This window comes from Anguilla anguilla, chromosome 1, assembly GCF_013347855.1.
Source record: "Anguilla anguilla isolate fAngAng1 chromosome 1, fAngAng1.pri, whole genome shotgun sequence".
Classification (NCBI taxonomy): domain Eukaryota; kingdom Metazoa; phylum Chordata; class Actinopteri; order Anguilliformes; family Anguillidae; genus Anguilla; species Anguilla anguilla.
In genome coordinates, this window is record NC_049201.1 from 54,469,625 (window position 1) to 54,490,446 (window position 20,822).

At 47.0% G+C, this 20,822-nt stretch overlaps 1 protein-coding gene across 6 annotated transcripts in view; it reads left to right on the forward strand.

The window, feature by feature from the left end:
• ascc3 (activating signal cointegrator 1 complex subunit 3) overlaps positions 1-20,822 on the forward strand; it is a 240,917-nt gene that overhangs the window by 29,805 nt on the left and 190,290 nt on the right. For all 6 annotated transcript variants that reach the window (XM_035420116.1, XM_035420134.1, XM_035420106.1 and 3 more), the window contains exons 6-8: positions 9,628-9,832; positions 15,951-16,086; positions 19,420-19,545. In XM_035420116.1, coding sequence (XP_035276007.1) covers positions 9,628-9,832; positions 15,951-16,086; positions 19,420-19,545 — 467 coding nt within the window. The remainder of the gene's footprint in view (positions 1-9,627; positions 9,833-15,950; positions 16,087-19,419; positions 19,546-20,822) is intronic.

Here is a 20,822-nt window from a genome sequence, read left to right on the forward strand (position 1 = left end):
TGAGAAGCGCAGAGTAAACGGTATTGGTAAAAAAATAAACTGTGGCCTCCTGGCTGAGAGGGGTGATAAACTCATTTCTGTCTTACTGACGCGCGGTCTTGTTGGGGAGGGGGAGTTTTTCGACTGCAGTGTTCCTTCTCCTGTCCCTCCGCTCGGGTCCTGTGGGGTGGTAATGGCGGGCCTGGCCACTTTGCTTCTGGTGCTATTAGCATTGCGTGGAGCATAATTCATTGTGACAGAAATTCATTAGTTTGGACAGAAATCATCTTCGACAAAGTGAAAAGTGCCATTGTGGGATTTTATTTGTTTTCACGGAACAGTGTGTTTATTTTTATCTGGCCTACTCTGGAGAAATGGGGAATAATAATAGAATGAGTTTATGGATCCTTCTGAGTCGGGGAACAGATTTGTTTCTCTACTGTATGTATGTCTCTTCAGTTAGTCTTCTTAAGTGCTGCAAGCAAGGATGGGGCAGTGGAGCTTTCCTCGCTGTCTCTCTCTCTCTGTCTTTCTTTGAAGTCAGAGCAGAATCTCTCATCAGGTTTAGCCTGGTGAATTCTCATTGAATCACGATGGGTGAGATCTTGTGAAGCCATGACGGGTGGATCTTTTCTTGTGTTGTAGCAAGTGAAGTCCTTTGATTGAGGTATGGTCAAATCAGCAATGTGGAGCAGTGGTTAGATCAGAAGTATGAAGCAGTGATTAGATCAGTAGTTTGGAGCTGTGGTTTGATCAGCAGTGTGGAGCTGTGGTTAGATCAGCAGCGTAGAGCTGTGGTTAGATCAGTAGCGTAGAGCTGTGGTTGGATCAGCAGTGTGGAGCAGTGCTTAGATCAGCAGCGTAGAGCTGTGCTTAGATCAGCAGTGTGGAGCAGTGCTTAGATCAGCAGTGTGGAGCAGTGCTTAGATCAGCAGTGTGGAGCAGTGATTAGATCAGTAGTGTGGAGCTGTGGTTAGATCAGTAGCGTAGAGCTGTGGTTGGATCAGCAGTGTGGAGCAGTGGTTAGATCAGCAGTGTGGAGCTCTGGTTAGAGCAGCAGTGTGGAGCAGTGCTTAGATCAGCAGCGTAGAGCTGTGCTTAGATCAGCAGTGTGGAGCAGTGGTTAGATCAGCAGTGTGGAGCTCTGGTTAGAGCAGCAGTGTGGAGCTGTTTACTATTACAGTGAGTTGGTGAGTCATGTGGTGGGTGATCAGATGGAACACAGTCCATTCTTAAGGATACAAGCATTGAAATGTAACAGCCAAATCAGACGATAAGTGTGGAAATTTGAATTTGCTTACAAATCAAAATCCCTCAAGCAGACTTGAGTTACACTGATTGGTTATATATCTTGGAGACGGGATATCCCATATAAGGAAATGTGCTGATGGAGGCTCCATAACTGCAGGAGGTTTTTACTTCAGAGATGAATTATAAATTTTACTGTGGGTGTGCTTTCCTGGCTGATGTGCTTCACTGGCCTGGTGATGTGCTGAGCTGTCATAGGTGCCCCCCTCCCCAACCCCCAATGCAGCTTTGCATCGCACTACAGAGAATGTTAGCCCATTTTACAGGCTGAATAAATCATGAGTAAAATCTGGACATTTTCTGAACTTTCTCAGTGTGACTACCACAGTTAGCTCTGCCTCCATGTTGCTTAAAGTCCCTGTGCAATGAAAACGCATAGGGTCTTTAATCATATTGTAAACAAGAATCAGAGAATATATATACTGTGATACTAAGCGCTGGTTATTTTGTTGAGGCATTTTATTTATTTTTGAGGGTTTTTGTTATCCTGAGAGCACCAATAATTCTTAGTGCCCTTATATTTGGTCTCGTGGATTTTGAAGAACTTGTTTATAATGTCATTTACAGGAAGATTGTTATGAGATGCAGGGCTCTTTGCTAACATTTCTTCCGAGGAGCACGTGTTCCTAAGTTGAAGAATTTTGGAGTGCACTAATGCATCCCAGTTTGTAGATGTTGTACAAAATTATTCTTCCACTTAGCGCACATCAGTTTTCTGGAGAAAATGCTCGTATAGCCATGTGAGGGAAGGCCAGCTGATGGTATGAATATGTTAAAGTGACTACTTGTCATTTAACATCACTGACTGCAGTATGTAGGGACTACACTAGAATCATGGCTTGCTGTAGAAATGGCTGTGTGAGAATGTAAAATGTTATGTAAGAGTTGCATGTAGCTGTGCAAGAAAAAATAGAGCTTAGGAACATAAAGTTAGTCAGATGGAATAACAAGATGGCTAATGCTATGCTGTGTCAATGCAGAATGAGCAGTGAAATGATATCACCAAGAGTAAAAAAGATCATATGATATGCCTGTCAGATACAGGAAAATAAATTAATGAGCTAACAAGGTGTCTAATTTGGCTCTTGGAATTGGAAATTTGGCAGGCAGGCATGCTGACAGACTAACTCGGTTGCCAGATATCAGAAGATTGCTAACTTAACAGAGAGCTAGTTTCCCAGACAGCAAACACCGGTTACCATTCTGACTTATGACCCTGGCCAGACTAGCAGGCTTTGAGGTCCCACTCCAGAGGCAGTGGCGGCCATGTTCCTGTCACTGCCAGGATTATTGGTTTGTACATGTATGACTGAATTGCTCCCGTACCTGGGTTTTTTCTAGTTGAGTTGTCCACTTTCTGTTAACTAAATGCCAGTGTGATAGACAACCCATTAAATGGACACTATCGTCAAAAATGATCTTGTGAATATTCATCACAGAAGGAACACCCCCCCCCCCCCCCACCTTCCTGTTCAGAACTAGCCTAAATCACTGTCCATCAAAAGGAAATGGTGTTATTTTCTTCTTTCTTTCTGAATTTGGCTTATTGGTTTATAAATTTGGTTTATAAACATATGGGTTAAAAGTATAATATGCCTAAGATTATTATATACCTATGGCTACAGTATAAAATTTAATCTAATGTGCTGGCATGTCTCCTGCAGACACGGGGCACACAGTTGACTTTACATTCATGCCAACCATATAAACCAGCAGATGGAGTTTAACTGGACATTGAACAGAGGTGATCGCTATTGGTCAAAGTGTATACAGTCCATTAACTGGATGAAATTAGCCCAAACTGCTGTCGAATTTAAAAACCCCATCATTGGCGAGGCTCTGTTGCATTTTGTGATGGCAGTAAAATTTGCTAGATTGCAGGGGTTCTTGCTCTCCGGTGTTGGGTACTCTAACCGTATCGGTAAGGTTTCTGGGGGAGAATCGTCAAATATTCAAAACTGTCACTGTTGTTTTCTCTCACCGACATCTTATTCCTCCGTTTATTGATTACAGCCCAGTGGCCATTAATTACGTTTTCTCTGAACTCTGTTTACTCGATTAGCCAGTGATAAATGTACCTGGAAGAAGATGGACAGATATTGTGAACAGCGCTGACACGCCGTGTCATTATGAAATGCACTGTGCGGTATCGGTGGAAATGCGGTGAACTTCGGGGACGGGATCACCTCTCTCTCACCGAGAGGAAACGTCTCTTCATATTCTCATGCAAAATTCATATCCTGGCGTCTCGGGACTGAAGCGCTTCTCCGACGCCTACTCCCTACACGCAGATCCTCGTGAAAAGCGTGGCTCCGAATATGGCATTTGAACCAGGTGAATTTTAACGCGCTCGCGGTGGGGCTGGTCGCGCAAATTCGACGGCTTAATTCAGGAGGCGCTAGGTTTTTGTGGTTATGGGTTCGCGGCCCTGACTGCGGAGGCTGTACTCGCGGGAGGATGGTTTTTGTGAAGAGTTCATAACCAAGGGTTTTTTTTTTTTTTTTGTGTTGGCCTTGTGGGAAAAATCATATTCAGCCTGCTTTAGGACTGAAGCCTGTTGAACTTTTAATGAGAGTCTTCTACAGAAGTCATATGGTATCCAGCAATTTGAGACTTGAGTTTGAGTAATGGACTGGCTAAATTTACATGGCGATGGCAAGAAAAGAAAAGAAAAAAGAAAATTGTGACACTAATGTATGAACTCGGCAATGAAGAGCCGGGCCCTGCCTCTACACTGGCAGAGTAAGCAGATTGAAGCTGCGTTAACGGTGAACAGATGCTCTTGACAGTGGCATTTTGGGTATTGTGTTTTTTTTGGACTGGAGCTCTGTGTTCAGATACCAGGTTCATGCAGACAGGCAGTTCACAGATGCATACGCAGCTCTCGGATGAATACCGCCGCGCTTTATTGGACGGCGCATGATTGGCTGCCGCCTCCCCCAGGGAGCGGAGGAGGGTTTCGCTCTGCGATTGGTGTGATTATCGCGGCCTCGTCGAAAATCTCTCAGAGAGGCGTAAACGCCAATCTCAGACAAACGCTGACTCAGCCTTCACCGGTTCCCAAACTCGTCTTCCGCCTGGACACGGGAGCGGGTCAGAGCGACGCAGACTGATAAACGGATGTCTCACAGACGTAGAAACGTCTCTGACAGACGCGGGCGTTTCTCGGGCACGCAGCCGGGCTCTGGCGTTCAGGCACTCCGCTCGGACAGCTCTTAACGAGACTCGAGCGCAGGTGCTGCACAAACACCGGCAGCCCTTCCGTGGACACCAACGCAGCCTGGACGCTGACACACACACAGTTGTCACAAGATAGCAGGAGTTGTTTTGGTGTTGTTGTCTTATGGGAGCATGCGTTTAATTGTGGGGTGTTCCGCATTTACTTAAACTGCTTGGGGGGGGGGGGGGGGGGGAGGGGAGGGGGGGGGGGATTCCATTTTTTTTACTGAACTCATTTCAAAAACGGAGGGGAAAAAAATCCCAAGCATGTTTTGGAGCAGCAGCGTCGTGTCTGAGTAGCCCCGTGCTCGTTTTGCTCTAGTAAGTGGGCGGCACGAGCGGGGTTGGGGGTGGGGTGGGGCGGGGGTGGGGGGAGGACGCTGATGAAATCCATTTGCGGGTGGTGTAGGGGGCAGAAGTGGCGTTCCGACCCTGCCTCCGACGCGGCGCCGGGTTCCGCGCGGTGGAGCAGGCGGAGTCGTGCCTTTGAGATGGAAATCAGTGGGAAAATAGTGAGGGGGCGTGCGAGGCGGGATGAAAAATTCAGAGAGGGCCTCTCTACCTTTGGTGAGCAGTTGTCGGGACTGAATTTTGATTGAAAAGCCCTTGCAGTTGAGCGAGTGCAGTTCAGGCCAACAGTTTTACTGCAGACAACAGTGTTAAAAAGCAATATGATTACCTACTTGGAGGCAAAGCCAGTTGCACACAGAGGTAAGAGATGGTAATAATAATAATAATAATAATATTATTTTTTGGACTTTTGCACTGCATACAATGAACGCGTGCACCTGCTGTATCACAGCATCAATTGAACACCACCCCTTCCTCTATTATATATCTATTATATTATGGGCCCTGGAGTTGCACTGGCAACCTCCTGGAAGCAAGAACACGACAGAACAGCTTCTGATCCGCTGTGCCACATTGCTGCCCGTTACAGGCTCCCAGAGGACCCCGCCTCCCACCTTCCAAGGGCGGGCACAACAGGACACGCCTCATCTCAGCGGGCATGATCTGGGCTCAGTCAGCCTTGGCACAGGAGGCAAAATGAGCAGCCTTTGAGAAAAGGGTTTCTTGCCTCCTGCCCATCCTCCTCTTATTCTATTCCTTCTCCTCCTCTTATTCTATTCCTTCTCCTCTTATTCTATTCCTTCTCCTCCTTCTATTCCTTCTCCTCCTGTGGTTTTTGCCGCTATGAAAGCGGGCAGCAGGGGAAGGCGCCTCATGTCTGAATTGAAATGTCAGCGGCGTCAGTGGGGACGGGCCGCAGCCTGAGCTCCGCGGCGCGTGACTGCGCTCTGACGGGCGGGGACGATGCGGCCGGCCGGCCTCACAGCGCTGTCCCTCCCCTCCCTTCCTCGCCCTGTCCGATCCTCTTATCCGCCCAGACGAGGATGCTGGGAACAAGCAAACCGACTGAAAGAGGGAAAAAAAAAACCATCTGAAATGAGAACGCAAATTCCGTCAACGTGCTGAAGAAGCTGGAGGAGTTACAGCCAATTAAAACATAACGAGCCGGCGTCCTTTTGTAGAGGAGAGTCCACACTGGACGCTTAAACCTGTAAAAGCACAGATAAGACGGCCGGCGGCACTCAGAGAAGCACGGCGTCTGCACTGGGCTGTGAGCAGCCGCGCAGAGTTCTGTGTTTTCACGCGACGTCGAATCCCAGAGGCCGGCGCAGAAGCATGCCGTGTAACGGTACAAACCCCCCCCGCCCCCCCTCCCGCCCTCGCTGCGTCTCCTGCTCCGGTTCAGCCCGCTGGAGCTGGAAAGCCGCATTGGGGCTCCGCGGTCGGCCGCGGTCATCTTAGCTCCCGGTTCTCAAGCGAACGCCGCGCTGCCCCCCAGACCGTGGCCTGAAAGCGGGCGGCGCGGACAGGGAGCCTCGCGCCCAGCGTCTTTTCCCCACGCGGGTTGGTGTCGTAGGGTCCTCCGGGCCTCGGGGCTGCTGGGATATTTGGCGAGTCTGAGCGCGTCTCGGCCCCGTAGCTCCTGAAAGACCGGTGACAGGCGGAATTATAAAAGCACTTAAAAGCCTTTCTTTTAATTTTGTTAGGAGTACTGAAGAACCCCGGCGAGCTGGAATGCCTGCTCCGCCTTTTCTTCTCAAACATGTTGGGCGGCTGTCGTCCGTACCTCTGAGTTAATGGATTTTTAAGGATGTTAAATACCAGGGTGATTATGGGAGAGGAGTGACTGGAGAATCAGGGTTCCTCAGCAAACGCACACCTGCTGCGTGCTTTCTCCCTGCGCCTTTCTTTTTCCCCCCTTTTTCTCTTTCCCTCTTTTTTGCCCTCTTGCTTTCTTTCCTCTCTCCATTCATTTTTTTATGTTCCTCTCTGCACTTTTCTCTCCCATTCACACAATTTCTTTTTCTATGTCCTCCTCCTCCTCCGATCCCACTGTCTCAGCATTGTATCCCCTCTCTTTCTCTCTCTCAAACCATCCACAGTGAAGAAGTGCAGATGATTAGCATTTTAACTGCTTAATATGGGCACAGCCAAACCTTGGCCCTCTGTCCACGCGGAATGAGGGCTTTCACTTGGATATGGCAACCAGTTTAACCTCTGGCAGTGTGAGTGTCAGTGCGATTAAGGATTAGAAATCTGTCTATTTCCCGGATTTTCCACAGTTCAGAACATCCCTACCTGCGTGGGCACCCCCACCCCCCCCTTCTGAAAAGGCAGAGCGGTGTCTGCACATCCAGAGAATTAGGAAGAAAAAAATAAAGTGAAAAAGTAGAGATGAGATTGGGTTTAACTTCAATTTCATACTCTTATCTGCTCTCTTCTGCCATATTGAATGAACTTAGCCTTAGTAGTAAGATATGTGGTAAATGCCTGGATAGTTCTGTGTGTGTGTGTGTCCGTGTGTGTATGTGTGTGCGCGCATTTATGTATGTGTGTGCGTGTGTGTGTTAATGCGTGTGTGTGCATGCGTGTGTGCGCGTGCATGTGTGTTTTGCCTACATGCATGTAATCATCTATGTACACACGTTTTTACCACAAGGGAGTTCTCCTCCCTCTCCTGGGAAAGGGCGTGGAGTTTGAGCGCTTCTCCAGGGACGATAGGGGGATTGTTCCTGCCCCCGTTCCCGTCTGAACAGCCGAGCGGGATGGTGGGATCCTCTCTCGCTTACAGCCTTGTGTCTGCTGCGTTTATGTGAGACCTGGCGGCCCGGCACAGTGTGCGTCTCTCTGCTCTGATACCGGCGCCTCTCTCTCCCAGGCAGTGTGGGCGGCGGGGGGGACGGGGAAGGTCCGCCGGTCAGGACGTACGCATGCCAATTAAACATGCCCCCTGTATAATTAACCAGGCCGCCTGGCGCACCTCTGATAACGAGCAGCCCTCTAATTAGCGCGCTCGGAAATCGCGCCGGTAACGGCTCGGCGAGGCTCTCCTGTCTCCTAACCTGAGGCGTCTGCGCCGGGCGCTCACAGTTCCGTCACCACGGCGTCCGCTGACCACGGCTGTCACCCTGGATACCTGACGTGAACCGAAGGGTGGCTCGTCCCTACAACCTTCTGTTTTCTTATTATAATTCATGTACTCCTCTGTATTTGTTTTATTTCTGTTTCCTAAATACTGGAGAGAACGGGAATCAAACACACGGCCCTTCTTCACCTCCCGCATAGCTTTGGAGTGGGTGCTGGTCTTAGGACGTTGTATCAGAAAAATGTAGTTTTTTTTGTCCTTTCCCCCATTTTTTTTTTCTCCCAGCGATGCATTTTTTGTTCCTCAGTTAGATTATCAGTGCTATATGAGCAATGATACCTGGAACCATTTTGAGGAATACATGTTTTGTTGGTTTTTAAAGGAACGGTCATACAACAATATGAATTGGGCCCCATTGCATACTATGAACAGTCAATAAACATGCACTAAACCATTTTTCTTGTTTTTACGTATACCATATGAATTCATGCAGAAGTATGTGGTTTTGCAATACTGTCATCTACTGCATTTATTTATTTTTTTCATTTAATGAATATAAATTGCACATTGCAACAGTATGATAAAGAACTTGTGATGTAATCTTAAGGTGAATTGTCTGTGTTTTGAAAGCGGGGTAAAGAGGGGGATTATGTAATGGCGTTACACAAAGCCTTTACATTCACAGTGTTCTTGGAGTGGGGCTTATGGGGGAACACACTGCAGCACCGTTCTCCTTGGCAACAGGACGGGCCTTTAATTGATGTGTGGGGGCCCGGGCGGGGAGGACGTGTGGGGGCCCGGGCGGCCCCGGAGCATCTGATGGGTTTATTTAGTGCCAGGCTGTCAGTCTGGAAGAGAGGCGGGGGGCGGGGGGGGGGGGGGGGGGCGGGGCGGGGGGGGGGGGGGAAGTCACGACAGGTTAGACCTTTTAGGAGAGATAAAAAAGAAGTCATTCAGACAGTCTGGGGAGGCCTTGGTGCAATCATCAGATCTCATCTGTTTTTCAAGAGCAATTCGGCTTTTTATTGAGCTGTGGAGGCCAAGGCAGGCAGGGGCGGGGCCGAGCCGGGGGGCCGGGGGGTGGGGGGGGGGATTAACCCCTCCTGTGTTGCTCCTTCCCCTGAGCTTACTGTCCAGGTAAGAGTCACACAGGCTCTTGGTTTCTCTGGGTTTAAATCTGAGAGGCCGCTCTGTTTAGGCGGATTGTTTTTACAGTGAAAGCATACCTTAGGGCCCCTTTACTCTGACATTTACAGCTAGGGATCCTGCTTGATTGGACCCCCCAGTCAGACTTGATGCTGTATGCAGAGGTTGCCTGATTCATGGGTCCTAAAGTGTGCGTCTAATGTCTGGTTGCTTAATACGGCTGACTTTCAGTTACGGCTAAATAAATGATTGATATTTTCGATTGTCGTGTTTCCAAAGTGATCTTCCAAGTTTCCCGTGAACTCCATAAGGTTTGGGACAAGAGCATATTTTTTCTTGATTTGGCTCTGTGCTCCACAGATTTAGATGTGTAATGACACAGTTGAACTGGGGGGCTGTGTATAAAAGCGGTGTCATTTCCGCATGTGGTTTTTTAAATGCAGCGAGCGTCTTGTCCTCAGGACTCCTCCTGGGCCTCTGATCTCCCGCTGTGGTTTCTCATCGCCGTCTGTGTTTATTTCCCCGTTTGTTTGCGGCAGAGGCGGCGCGCAAAGGCAGCGGGGACGGCAGCAAGCCGGCGTACGGCTGCCAGGTCACCATCCAGTCGGAGCAGGAGAAGCAGCTGATGAGGCTGCAGCGGCGCGAGGAGAAGCGCGAGAGGAAGCGGGAGAAGCGCCCCGACGACGCCGACGCCCCGCCCGACCCCGGCTTCCACTTCGACCCCAAGGAGCTGCGCCTGCACAGGTGAGCTCGCCCCCTCGTCTCCCGTTGGCCCGCCACAGAGTCCCCCGCCTCCCATTGGCCTGCCGGCTGGAGTCCCCCGCCTCCCATTGGCCTGCCGGCTGGAGTCCCCCGCCTCCCATTGGCCCGCCGCTGAGTCCCCCGCCTCCCATTGGCCCGCCGCTCGAGTCCCCCGCCTCCCATTGGCCTGCCGCTGAGTCCCCCGCCTCCCATTGGCCCGCCGGCTGGAGTCCCCCGCCTCCCATTGGCCTGCCGCTGAGTCCCCGCCTCCCATTGGCCTGCCGCTGAGTCCCCCGCCTCCCATTGGCCCGCCGCTGAGTCCCCGCCTCTGGCGGAAAACCGAAACGGAATTAAAAACAAGCAGGAGAAACGGGCGATGAAGCATCCGATCACGTTTTTTTATTTTTATTAAATTTTTTTTATTATTACTGAAGAATTTTCTGTGGAAGTTTAATTTTGCCGGATAAAAAAAGCGCAGTGATCTGTTTAATTAAAATTTGCTTGGGTAAATCCGTCAGGGCGAGGGGAAGAGATTAGGGAGAGGGTGAGCCACACACAGGGAACTGCACTAACTCCCCCACACCGTCATACTCATTTTCTGCCCCTTCTCTTTTATAGCTTTAACAAGGCCTTCCCCCTCTCTCTCTCACACACACACACCCCAGCAACCCCTATACACCCACACCACCCACACACCCCACAACCACTCATACACACATTCATCCTCTCTGTTCCCCCTCATTTATTATAGCTGTGGCATCTCTCCCACCTCCCATGCGCGCACACACACACACACACACACACGAGGACTCCCACTCACACACACCCACGACGACACATGCGCACATACATGCTTATACGCGAGCATCGTTGGGCTCAATGCCCTGTTCTCGTCGTTAAGCTATGTTATGTTATGTCATTCACACACACACACACACAGTTTGCATCATGTTCATCCTCTGAATTCCCGCACTCATTTCTGGCTTTAACAGCACCCCGTGCTCCCAAACAGGCACACGCATACCCCTCCCCCCCCCCCCCCCCCCCCCCCCCCCACACCCCCCCCCTTGTATAGCGGCCCAGCACCCCCCGTCCGCTCTGAGCTTAGCCGGCTCTGGGGAGAGAAGCATTAGCGGGCCGCACGCAGAAGCATCTCCACCCGGGCTGCCGTGCCGTGCCAGCGCAGGCCTCACGCGTGCCTCACGCGGCCCGGGCTCGGGCCCGGCTGCGACGGGCCGCTGATTAATTCGGCGCGCTTTAGGGGAAATCTCCCGTCTCCTGCGGGGCGTAATGATGCCGGGAAGGAGAACCTTCGACCCCCGCGAGCCGCCGAGCATCAGAGCCGTGTCTAATTACAGCTGCTCTGGAGTCCTCTGTCATGGACGTCTCCCTCCCAACCGAACGGGCGGGAGGGGAGGGCGTCCAGCAGTCATGCTTTAATTGGCCGGAGGCTCTCGCAGAGATGCTGATGAGGTAGGACTGCATGTGCAGGCCTCTGATATAATAAAAAAACCAACGCGGGCTTCACCTGTGTGCTTCGTTAACTAATAATTCGCTCCTGGAATAATGATGGAGTCAGGGATTGGATTTATACAGTGCATTTCATAGCAGGGTCCCAAGGGACTTTATGATGAAGATTGGAAACTGGTCACCCCCGAGGTGGCAGAGCCCCGTCTTTCACTGGAACACAGAAGTGTGTTTCTGCATGCCTCTCTGTGTAACCGTCTCGTGTAGGGATGGGTCTCGTTTAGATTTCGCCGGAACTGGCACTTAAACGAGACTTGGACACCGATACTACCTCAATGGTGCCTGAACAGATATCTTCTTTAAAATACAGAGCGAATGACACCATTAAGGAATACCTTTTTAATCGCAAGGAAATCGAACATTTAGTTTTACTTGTTTAAATTATACTTTATACTTAATTTTGGTGTTGGAAATTTGGCTGAGTTTAACGTTAGCTAGCTAACATATTACTGGCTGTCATTGACTCAGTGGACAGAGCGAGTGTAATGTTAGCTAGTCAAAGCATGTAGTGGGGACATGGAGGAGCGATGCTTTTGTTTCCTGTAACTTTTGTTTCCGAGCGCCCTGGGGTGGTGGAAAACGGTGATTATTTCAGTTCGCCGCACAGGCATTGTATTTTAAAGTGGTACCAAAATGACTCACCGAAATCTGCGTTGGGATTCGATCCGGTAGGTACCGGTCGTTTGGGTACCCAACCCTAATTTTGTGTCTGTGATGCTCTTGCTGTGTTTCAGGTTAAATGAAACAGTTTCAGGGCCTGACCACACACCCAGATTTCACCTGACTAGCCCCACACCTGATAATGCGCTCCCTGAAGGTGGGAGCTGATTTTGAATACTGAGCAGGGTTGGGCTGCTGGGCCCTGAGGCTGCGGCTCAAGGCCTGATATCATTACTAATGTAGACACTGGGCTGTAAAACCCAAACTGAATCATAGCGTTGGGGGAAATACCTCTACTAAGTATGGACTAGTGAGGACAGATGGGTAAAACGTGGCTGTTTTAACAATCCTCACAAGTAGGCACCAAGGAATGCAGGAGATATAAATATATAATCCCTCATGCAGTGATCAAATGGTGCAAAAGTATAACCAGTCTCATAAATGTAATGGTTAGATTATTATTATTATTATTATTATTATTATTATTATTGTTCCCCTTGGAAAGTTCAAATAATAACCTTTTCCAGCTTTTTACCTCGAAAAAATACAGTTCCACAGGCTCTTCCTTGGTCTTCATGACAGTGTGCTCGACCTGATCAGTGGTTGTGAAACGTCACAAGGCCTTCGCTCTCTCTCTTTCCCTGGTGGGGTTAGCTTGGCCGAGGTGCCTTCCGCAGGTCTTCTACACACCCTGGCAGTCTGATAAGTGACAGGAACAGGGAAGGAAACGCACATTTGTAGCCTACAGGAAGTGACATACTGTGCTCAGTCACCGTGCGATCAGTTGCTTCGGCCTGATGAAGTGAAACTGATCTGTTTGTTCAAGATGGACGGACAAGGGTGGACAACTACAATAAACTCAATATTCAGTAGTAAACTTACACTTCTCAACCTGATAACTGCACCTTTTTATTATTTGCTTGAAGGTTTCTTAACTTTTGGAATTCAGGGTGTTATTATTGATAAAATCTCTCACTATAGTGATATTCCTGATTTCATGTGTAATTACTTCCTCTGTGTCTTTGGGTAATGATCTCCTCCATGTGAGAGTAATAGTTTCCTGTGTGTACAGGTAATGATTTTGTGTGGAGGTAAAGACTTCCTGTGTGTGTGGGTAATGATTTCCTGTGTGTGGGAGTAATGATTTCCTGTGCTCAAGTTATTATTTCCTGTGTGTGGGGGTAATGGCTTCCTTCTTGTGTAGGTAATGAATTCCGGTGTGTGGGTGTAATAATTCCTGCTACACGTAGTGGATTCTTGTGTATTGAGATACGTTGCCTTTTCACCCCTCATTGATTCATTCTCGTTTTGCTGTGATGCCAAACTAAAATTAAATATATTTAGATTACATCGGCTCCCACTATAACGTTAAAATGAAATAAAATATTTAGATTTCTTCAAACAGCCTAAATTGGGCCAGTGTTCATTTTCACCTCAGCTCGTTATCTTGAGAGATCACGCTAAATATGCTAATGAGGTCCACCTGGGTTCATTTCAAATCCACCTGTGTTCAATTGCATGATTGCCGAATAAATCACACGACTTTGTGATGTATCACAACCACTGATCAAGTCGGGCACACTGTCATGAAGAGATTAAGATATTCAGAGGCAGAAAGCTGGAGAAGGTTATAAAAAGATCTGAACTTCCCTCTGAGCATAATGAGAATAACAATAAAAATAATGATGATAATGATAATAATCTTTATTTATAAAGTGCTTTTCTTGCTGATCGCACTAAGTGCTTTCCAAACAAATGCAGATACATTATAAAATAAACAATTAAAGGACATAAAAATGCCGTTGATAATATGAGAAATAGAAGAAACGCTAATAAAGTTAAAGGCAAGATTTAAAAAATAAGCTTTTAAGCAAGATTTAAAACAACACAGAGAGTGTGAGGCTCTAATGTACTCTGGGAAACCGTTTCAAAGTGTGGAAGCCCTGATAGCAAATGCCTTGTCTCCTCTGGTTTTAATTCTGGCAGAGGGAACAATGATGACGTCTTAAGAATAGGATCTAATGAAGTGTATGTATTTAGGAGGTCAGTGTTGTACTCTGGGGCTAATCCAATCCTCGCCTTAGAAGTTAGCGGTAAAAGTTTAAAGTCTATTCTAAAAGAAACCGAGTCCATTAAGTCCATAAGTGTAAAGTAGGGAAAATGTGGCACATTAGATCAGGCCGATGTAACTGATGAACTGGATGAGAAGGGTGGTGGGAAGTGGCCAAGAGGCCAGCGACAGCACTGATGCCAAAGGCTGAAGTGGGACAGGCCATCCAGAAATCTCTTCAGCATTTCCCTGCTTTAACCTCTTTAGGAAAGCAGCACTTCTGAAAACGACCAACATTAAGTCGTAGCTGGAATGTCCCAGAAGCTTCTGACAGACCCCGGGATCTTCTCAAATAGTATTTTGTGGTCAGGTGAGACAAAAGTTTGAGCCCTTTGGCTTGAAACTGAAGCGCTATGCTTAGTGCAAACCATCACCCTAGTGGTGCCTTCCTTACTGTTGAGCGTGGTGGTTGCAGCATCATGCTGTGTGGTTGGATTTCAGCAGGAGGGACTGGCTGGCTTTCTTCCTTAAAGGTTAAGATGGATGGATGGAGTCAAATACAGGCACATTCTGGAAGAGGCTCTGTTGCAGCCCTCAATAGATCTGCATTTATGGTGAATTCATTCTCCCACAGTATAAAGACACAAAGAAACACAATCTAAAAATCTGTGGCATGACCTGATGATTACTTTCTACTGATGCTCTCTGTCTAAGTTGGCAGAGTTGGAGCACATTTGCATGGATGAATGGGCAAGGCTTCCAAAATCTAAATGTGCCTAACTCATACAGACATCCAAGACTCTAATTACTGCTAAAAGGTCTATCTACAATGTATAACCTCTTGAGGAGTACATTTGTAAATGGTAAATCTATCATTTCTGGAGAAAAAATGTTGGGAATTAAAAAAATATTTTTTTTTGCATCACGTGCGCGCGTGTGTGTGTGTGTGTGTGTGAGTGTGTTTGTCTCTCTCGCATGCACTCACAATTTACTCCGGTTGGATATCTATAGTAGTTTCAGAAAATGTTATGTACAAACAAGTGCAAGTGCATGTGGTTATATTCTCCGATATGTTACTTTTTTGGGTGGGGGGAGGCAGTTTGGTTGGTGAAAATAATGAGGCCTGTGACTGGCCCATAATTTTGTAAGTTCTGTAATGTAAGGGACCAACACACATTTTTGATTTGGCTCTGTACTCCACAATTAAATTTGTAATCAAGAAATTTGCATGTGGTTTAAGTGCCGATTCTCTGGTTTCATTAAACAATTAAAAAAAAAAAAAATACATTTTACTTTCACCGTGTCGAAATTACAACACTTCTTATGCATAGTTTGCGACATTCCAGGACTCCGTGATGTTTGGGACAAATGGCTTCACAGGTGTTTCTGATTCGCCTGTTGTGTTCAGCTGCTGCCTTAACGCAGGGTCGCGTACTTCAGGTAGCCATCGCATGCGAAGGATATGCAGCGAAGTACTAAACACGACTACTTTCATTTGCATAACATTAATATGTCCCAAACATTATGGGGCCCTGAAAAGTGCTGTAATTTCTATGTGGTGAAACAAACCTATTAAAAATACCCGCATAAAAATAGTCAGGTGTAACGGGGAAACATTTGAAAAAGTTCAAGGTGGATAGATACTTTCTGAAGGCACTGTAATTTATCATGCAGGTATTGATTTTCCTTTGTGGGGGAAAAATTTTGTGTTCCAGTGCTGACTGTAAATCCATTTCGGTCCTTGGTGCTTGGTAGAGATTTTTGATTCAGATTGAGTGTGCTGATGTCCATTATTTGTCGGAGTTGAGTGTGCGTTGGTGGCGATGTGGGTGTTGGTGTTGGGTTCGGGGAGTTGTGACTTGTGTGGTTTGGTGTGTCCCGCAGGGAACAGGCTCTGCTCACGGCTCGGCGCTCGCCGGTGTTGGGCCGGCAGAGGGAGTACGAGCGAATCAGGTACCCGCATGTGTACGACGCCTACGCCGAAGCCGCCAAGACCTCCGCCTTTGTGGGCGGAGCCAAGGTGAGCCTCCTTCGTTTCTGCAGGCCTCGCTTCCTCTGGTGCAGTGAAGTGGACTGAGTTACGCTGTCATTCATTCCTCTGGGGGACTTTTATGCGCGTGCGTGCATGCGTGCGTGCGTGCGTGCGTGCGTGCGTGCGTGCGTGCGTGCGTGCGTGCGTGCGTGCGTGCGCTGCATTGTTTGAGAGGAGGATTGGGGATAGATGTTGGTATCACTCAAAATTTGATGATAACCTATAGTTCACCATAGTGTCTGAACAGATTTGTGTATTGTCTTCATAAGATGTATACACACCTTGGACATATAGGCTACATACCAGCTTAATATAGCAATGAAGGAGCAGGCTAATGACATCATGTCTGAGTTTACTGCTAGGCTGCTTATGCTTGATATTTCCCCATTACCACCGATTACGAGGTTAGAGGCAATTGAACAGGTGGCTCTGTCTAAAATTCAACACCTTTTCTCTAATGTGCATGTTCCTAGCAACACAGTACATGAGCTGTCTAATTACACAGTATGTTTAGTCAGGAAATGGCTTCAACACCACCAGAGACCATTATGTTCCACACTAAACAGGAGGGAGGGTCGGGAGTGCCAAATGTGGAATAGTTCTGAACTGCTACAAGGCTCTCCCATTTTTTAAATATGCAGAACAGTGAGGATCGGACAGTCAGAGAGCTTGCTAGAGCCTCGCTCTCTTTGGGTATGAGGCGTCGCAGGATTCCTGTGTCTGCCGAGTCTGACCCAGGATTTCTGGGCTTACGGAGGAAACTCAGTCGCAAGATGGAGACGCGCTCTGCTGCCTTTGGGGTCAGATTGGCCTGACCGAAATGGCCTTTGTGCTCCGACTGGAGTTACTCTGGAGTGGCCACGAGCCGATTCTGGGACTGGTGCAGCTACAGAGGACATTATAACTGACCGGCTCACTAGTGTAAGAGTAACTGTAGAGTACAGGGACTCTGAGCACCAGTTCTGCTAATGACCTTATGAACTTACAACGACTCAATCAACACCAGACGGGTCTAATAATAATAATAATAATAATACTGCATTTTATTTATCAGGCGCCTTTCTGAACACTCAAGGTCACCTTACATGGTATTAAAAGTGGTCTACATTTAAAGGAAACACTTGCATGTCTAGGATGTTGTGATTTTATCTGTTAAAACAAAATTTCAGGTCCTGCCATCTAGACATAATCTGTTTTCCTAACTGTCACCTCACTGTTTGCATCATGATCAGAAACTTACTGAATCAGAAATGTACTGAATCTCTGTCACATTTTCTGAATGGCTGCTATGCATACAAAGGGTTTTACAAAGCAAGGCAAAAAAGTATTATCATTGCATTAATGATGCTGGTGTATTCTACAGTGTATCTGCTAATTCTTGTTGTTGTTGATGAGGAAAGCAGATCGGTGTCTGTACTTTTGATTCCAGTCTAGAAGAGGCCTTCCTCTCTGAGGTGCTGAAGTATCGTCTTTGGTGTCAGCCCTTGAACAACTTGGCTATATGTAGATTATTTATCTTTATATTTGGTAGCCTTGGCAAAGTCCACAGATTACTGGTGAGGGGTCTGCAGTTGGCTGGAATATCAAAATCACTAGCAAAGCAGCTGGCAAGATACTGTTCCATGTCAGCAATAATTGGTAACTGCCATATTTAGAGGCAGTGCTGCTACCTATACCCCTAATGAGGCTACCGGTCTCCATGTCATTATTATGTACTGTGTTTCTGCTGTTCATGTCCTTAGTTATTACTTTGGTATGTGGTCTAAAAAGTATTAAAATGTATGTGTGGGTGCATATTCTAGTTTAGACATTGTTTTTGGCACATAAACGGACCGTATGGGGAATGTTTAGACCTGTCACTCTTTTTCCTGCCCGTGACCAATGCATCATGGGTAATTTTGTCTTATTATTTATCTCCCAGCTGTAAAGGACCGAGAGGGAAATTAAACCTTTTGCTCCGCCCTTTTCCAAACACCCGCACCGTACATGGCCAAAAATGGAAGTCGTTTTCCTGTTGTGTGGCTGGGCGATGTGCACACACATTCACTTTCTCCTGCATTTCATCTGAATTACCATGCTGACACCATGCTGCAAAATAGCTTGAGAGAGCAAATTTCTTTTAATGTCTCTTTTTCTTTGAAACTTAATCGGTCGCTGAAGTTTTTTTATTTGCATTCCTTTTTTTAGCAAATTTCCTGGTAGATAAAGGAATTAATGTTCCGAGGAGCTGGCTTCCCCTCCCAGTACAGTAAGAGGAACAGCGTGCCCCAGAGCGTCTCACAAGGTGGACGTTCTTATTTACCAAAAACACAAGGCAGCCCGATCCCATCAACGCTGTCACGCCGGAGATTACTCAGAGCTTATGTTTTTAATCCAATTTATATGATAGCTTCATTTTTCATTCCCGGTGGTCTTCCCATTCTTTTTTTCGGTACTCAATTTGCATAAACTAATTTAGCGAGGGGCTTTTTAAAAAAAACTTGATTTCTGCAAAAAAAAAAAAAAAAAAGAAAAAGAAGCAGCTGGATTAAGTCAGTGTCACTCACAGTAGCGGCTGTGTTTATTGACGCTTATCGACCCTCCCGCGCAGGAAACGGTGTAAAATGCTGAAAATGGCAGACTGTTGGCGCGGTTTTATCAGCCAATTGTTGTTTGTAATTCTCTGGGAAGGCTCCGCAAACGATCTCGTAATGGATTGGCGGCCGTTCAGGAGGGAGGTGTATAACCAAACGCTTCCAAGGTATGGCTCCGCCATTGTAATCCTGGGCAAAGTGCTGTACTTAACTGCAATTGCTCCTGAAATATCCAGCTTTCTAAAAATGAAATGCTTAATGGACAGTTTTTCCACTGGCTTTTTTTAAGACCTCGTTCATTTATGTCCTCCAGGCACATGGTGCCGCTCGAGGCAAATTTTAAACCTGCAGTCCTGTTCTGTCATTCACATTCACATTTTATTTTTCAGGGACTCCATCAATTTAACCAGATGTGAAAGTGGCTACGTCACATTGCTAATTAACGGCAATGGTTATATAAGATAGCGGTCCTTAAATTTCACCCTTCAAGGTTAATTGTTTAACTGCACACCGGTGTGCAGCTATAAGAACCCAACAATATGCATATGCATTCCTTCTGCATGTGCAGAATTCATAACAGCCTGCAGATACGCTTTCTGCTTGCGAGCTGCAGCCATCAAAGGAGTAGAGCTGCACAACGTGCATGTTAAATTCCCTTTGCCAGCAGTCTGCCCGGTTTCACAGTCTGTAACTTAGAGCCTCATCTCCCAGCAAAAAGACTGAAATGAGTTCCTTCCCTCGGCTGCAGATGCTCCTACCAGAGGGAATCAAGCGAGAGAACAATAAGATGTTTGAGGAGGTGGTGATCCCGCCCAACGAGCCCATGCCCATCGGCTTCGAGGAGAAGCCTGTGTACATCTCTGAGCTGGACGAGGTCAGAGTGCTGTCCGTGCAGACACTGCAGTGCACTTTTACCTGTGACCCATCTCTCTCTCTCTCTGTCTTGTTCTCCCTTTCTCATATACTCTAGTGTTTACTTCCTCTAGCCCCTTATTCTTCCTCCCTTCCCTCCATGTGAGTATTGTTTTGTCTGTTTCTGTGCCTGTATGTACATGCCTTGTTGTAAGCAAAAGGTAGCAGTGGGTATTTGCTGTGTCCAGCTCTGGATTTTACACAAAATGCTACTAACCTGCTATCTTTGTGCTGCTTTATTAGGTTTTACTCTGTGATACTGTATGTTCTATCAGCCTGAGATGGTATCATCGCAGTGGTATTGGATTCTCTTCCTGTGATGTCAGAGTATTTCCTTCTGTGACGTCTGTTTTGATTTCTGCCCCCGTAATGTCATCTGTATTGTGATAAGAGCTGAGCGAAATTTGTAAAATTTTTTGTTTAACAGGTTTTGCCACCATGTGGTGTATTGCCTTTCTTTCTGTCAGTTTTTCTTTAATTATGCCTTTAAATATATGCAATAGTAAACAACCAAAATTCAGAGACAATGTGAAATACTTCTGGGTGGAAAGAAATAAGGAAATCACCACTGGTATGGATTTTCATGGTGCTAAGATAGCCAGTCAGCAGCAAGGTCATACAACTTCTTTGTGAACATGTGATGTGCTTTTGTCACCTGGAAGCTGTGTAACCTTGCTGCTGATTGGCTGTCTTATCTACATCCAGTAGATATCAGTGGTGACTTTTTTTTTCGTAAGCATTTCATATTGCCTCCATGGTTCTCTCCTGCATCACTGGTGGCTGGAAAATTTAGCGAAGTCTCATATCCACAGTATATTGCGTTCTAGTGTTTGGTATATTTGGTTTCACTCAGCGTGGCAATTTGTATTGCCAAACCTGTTGTCCCCCTGTAAATGCAATTACAGCTGCAGATCTAGAGGTGCCACCTTCTGCGCATAAAATGAACCTTAAGTCATTCATGAGACGATTTTCACATGGAGGGTCTGTCCTAATGATCTCTCCCCATAGGACGCATGTACTGAAGGCTTATTGACCAGACCGTAAACTTCTCGGCACCATTTATTACCTCCTATTCTGTGAGCTTGTCTGTGTCATGGGTACTTGTGGCCTAATGCACCGCCCTGATGACAGGCTTGACGGCACATCTGGCGACTGAAACAAAGGTAATATATATCCGCGGGAGCCAAGATAATGCACGCGTGGAGCAGAGAGTTTCACCCACTTAATTAAGGAACCATT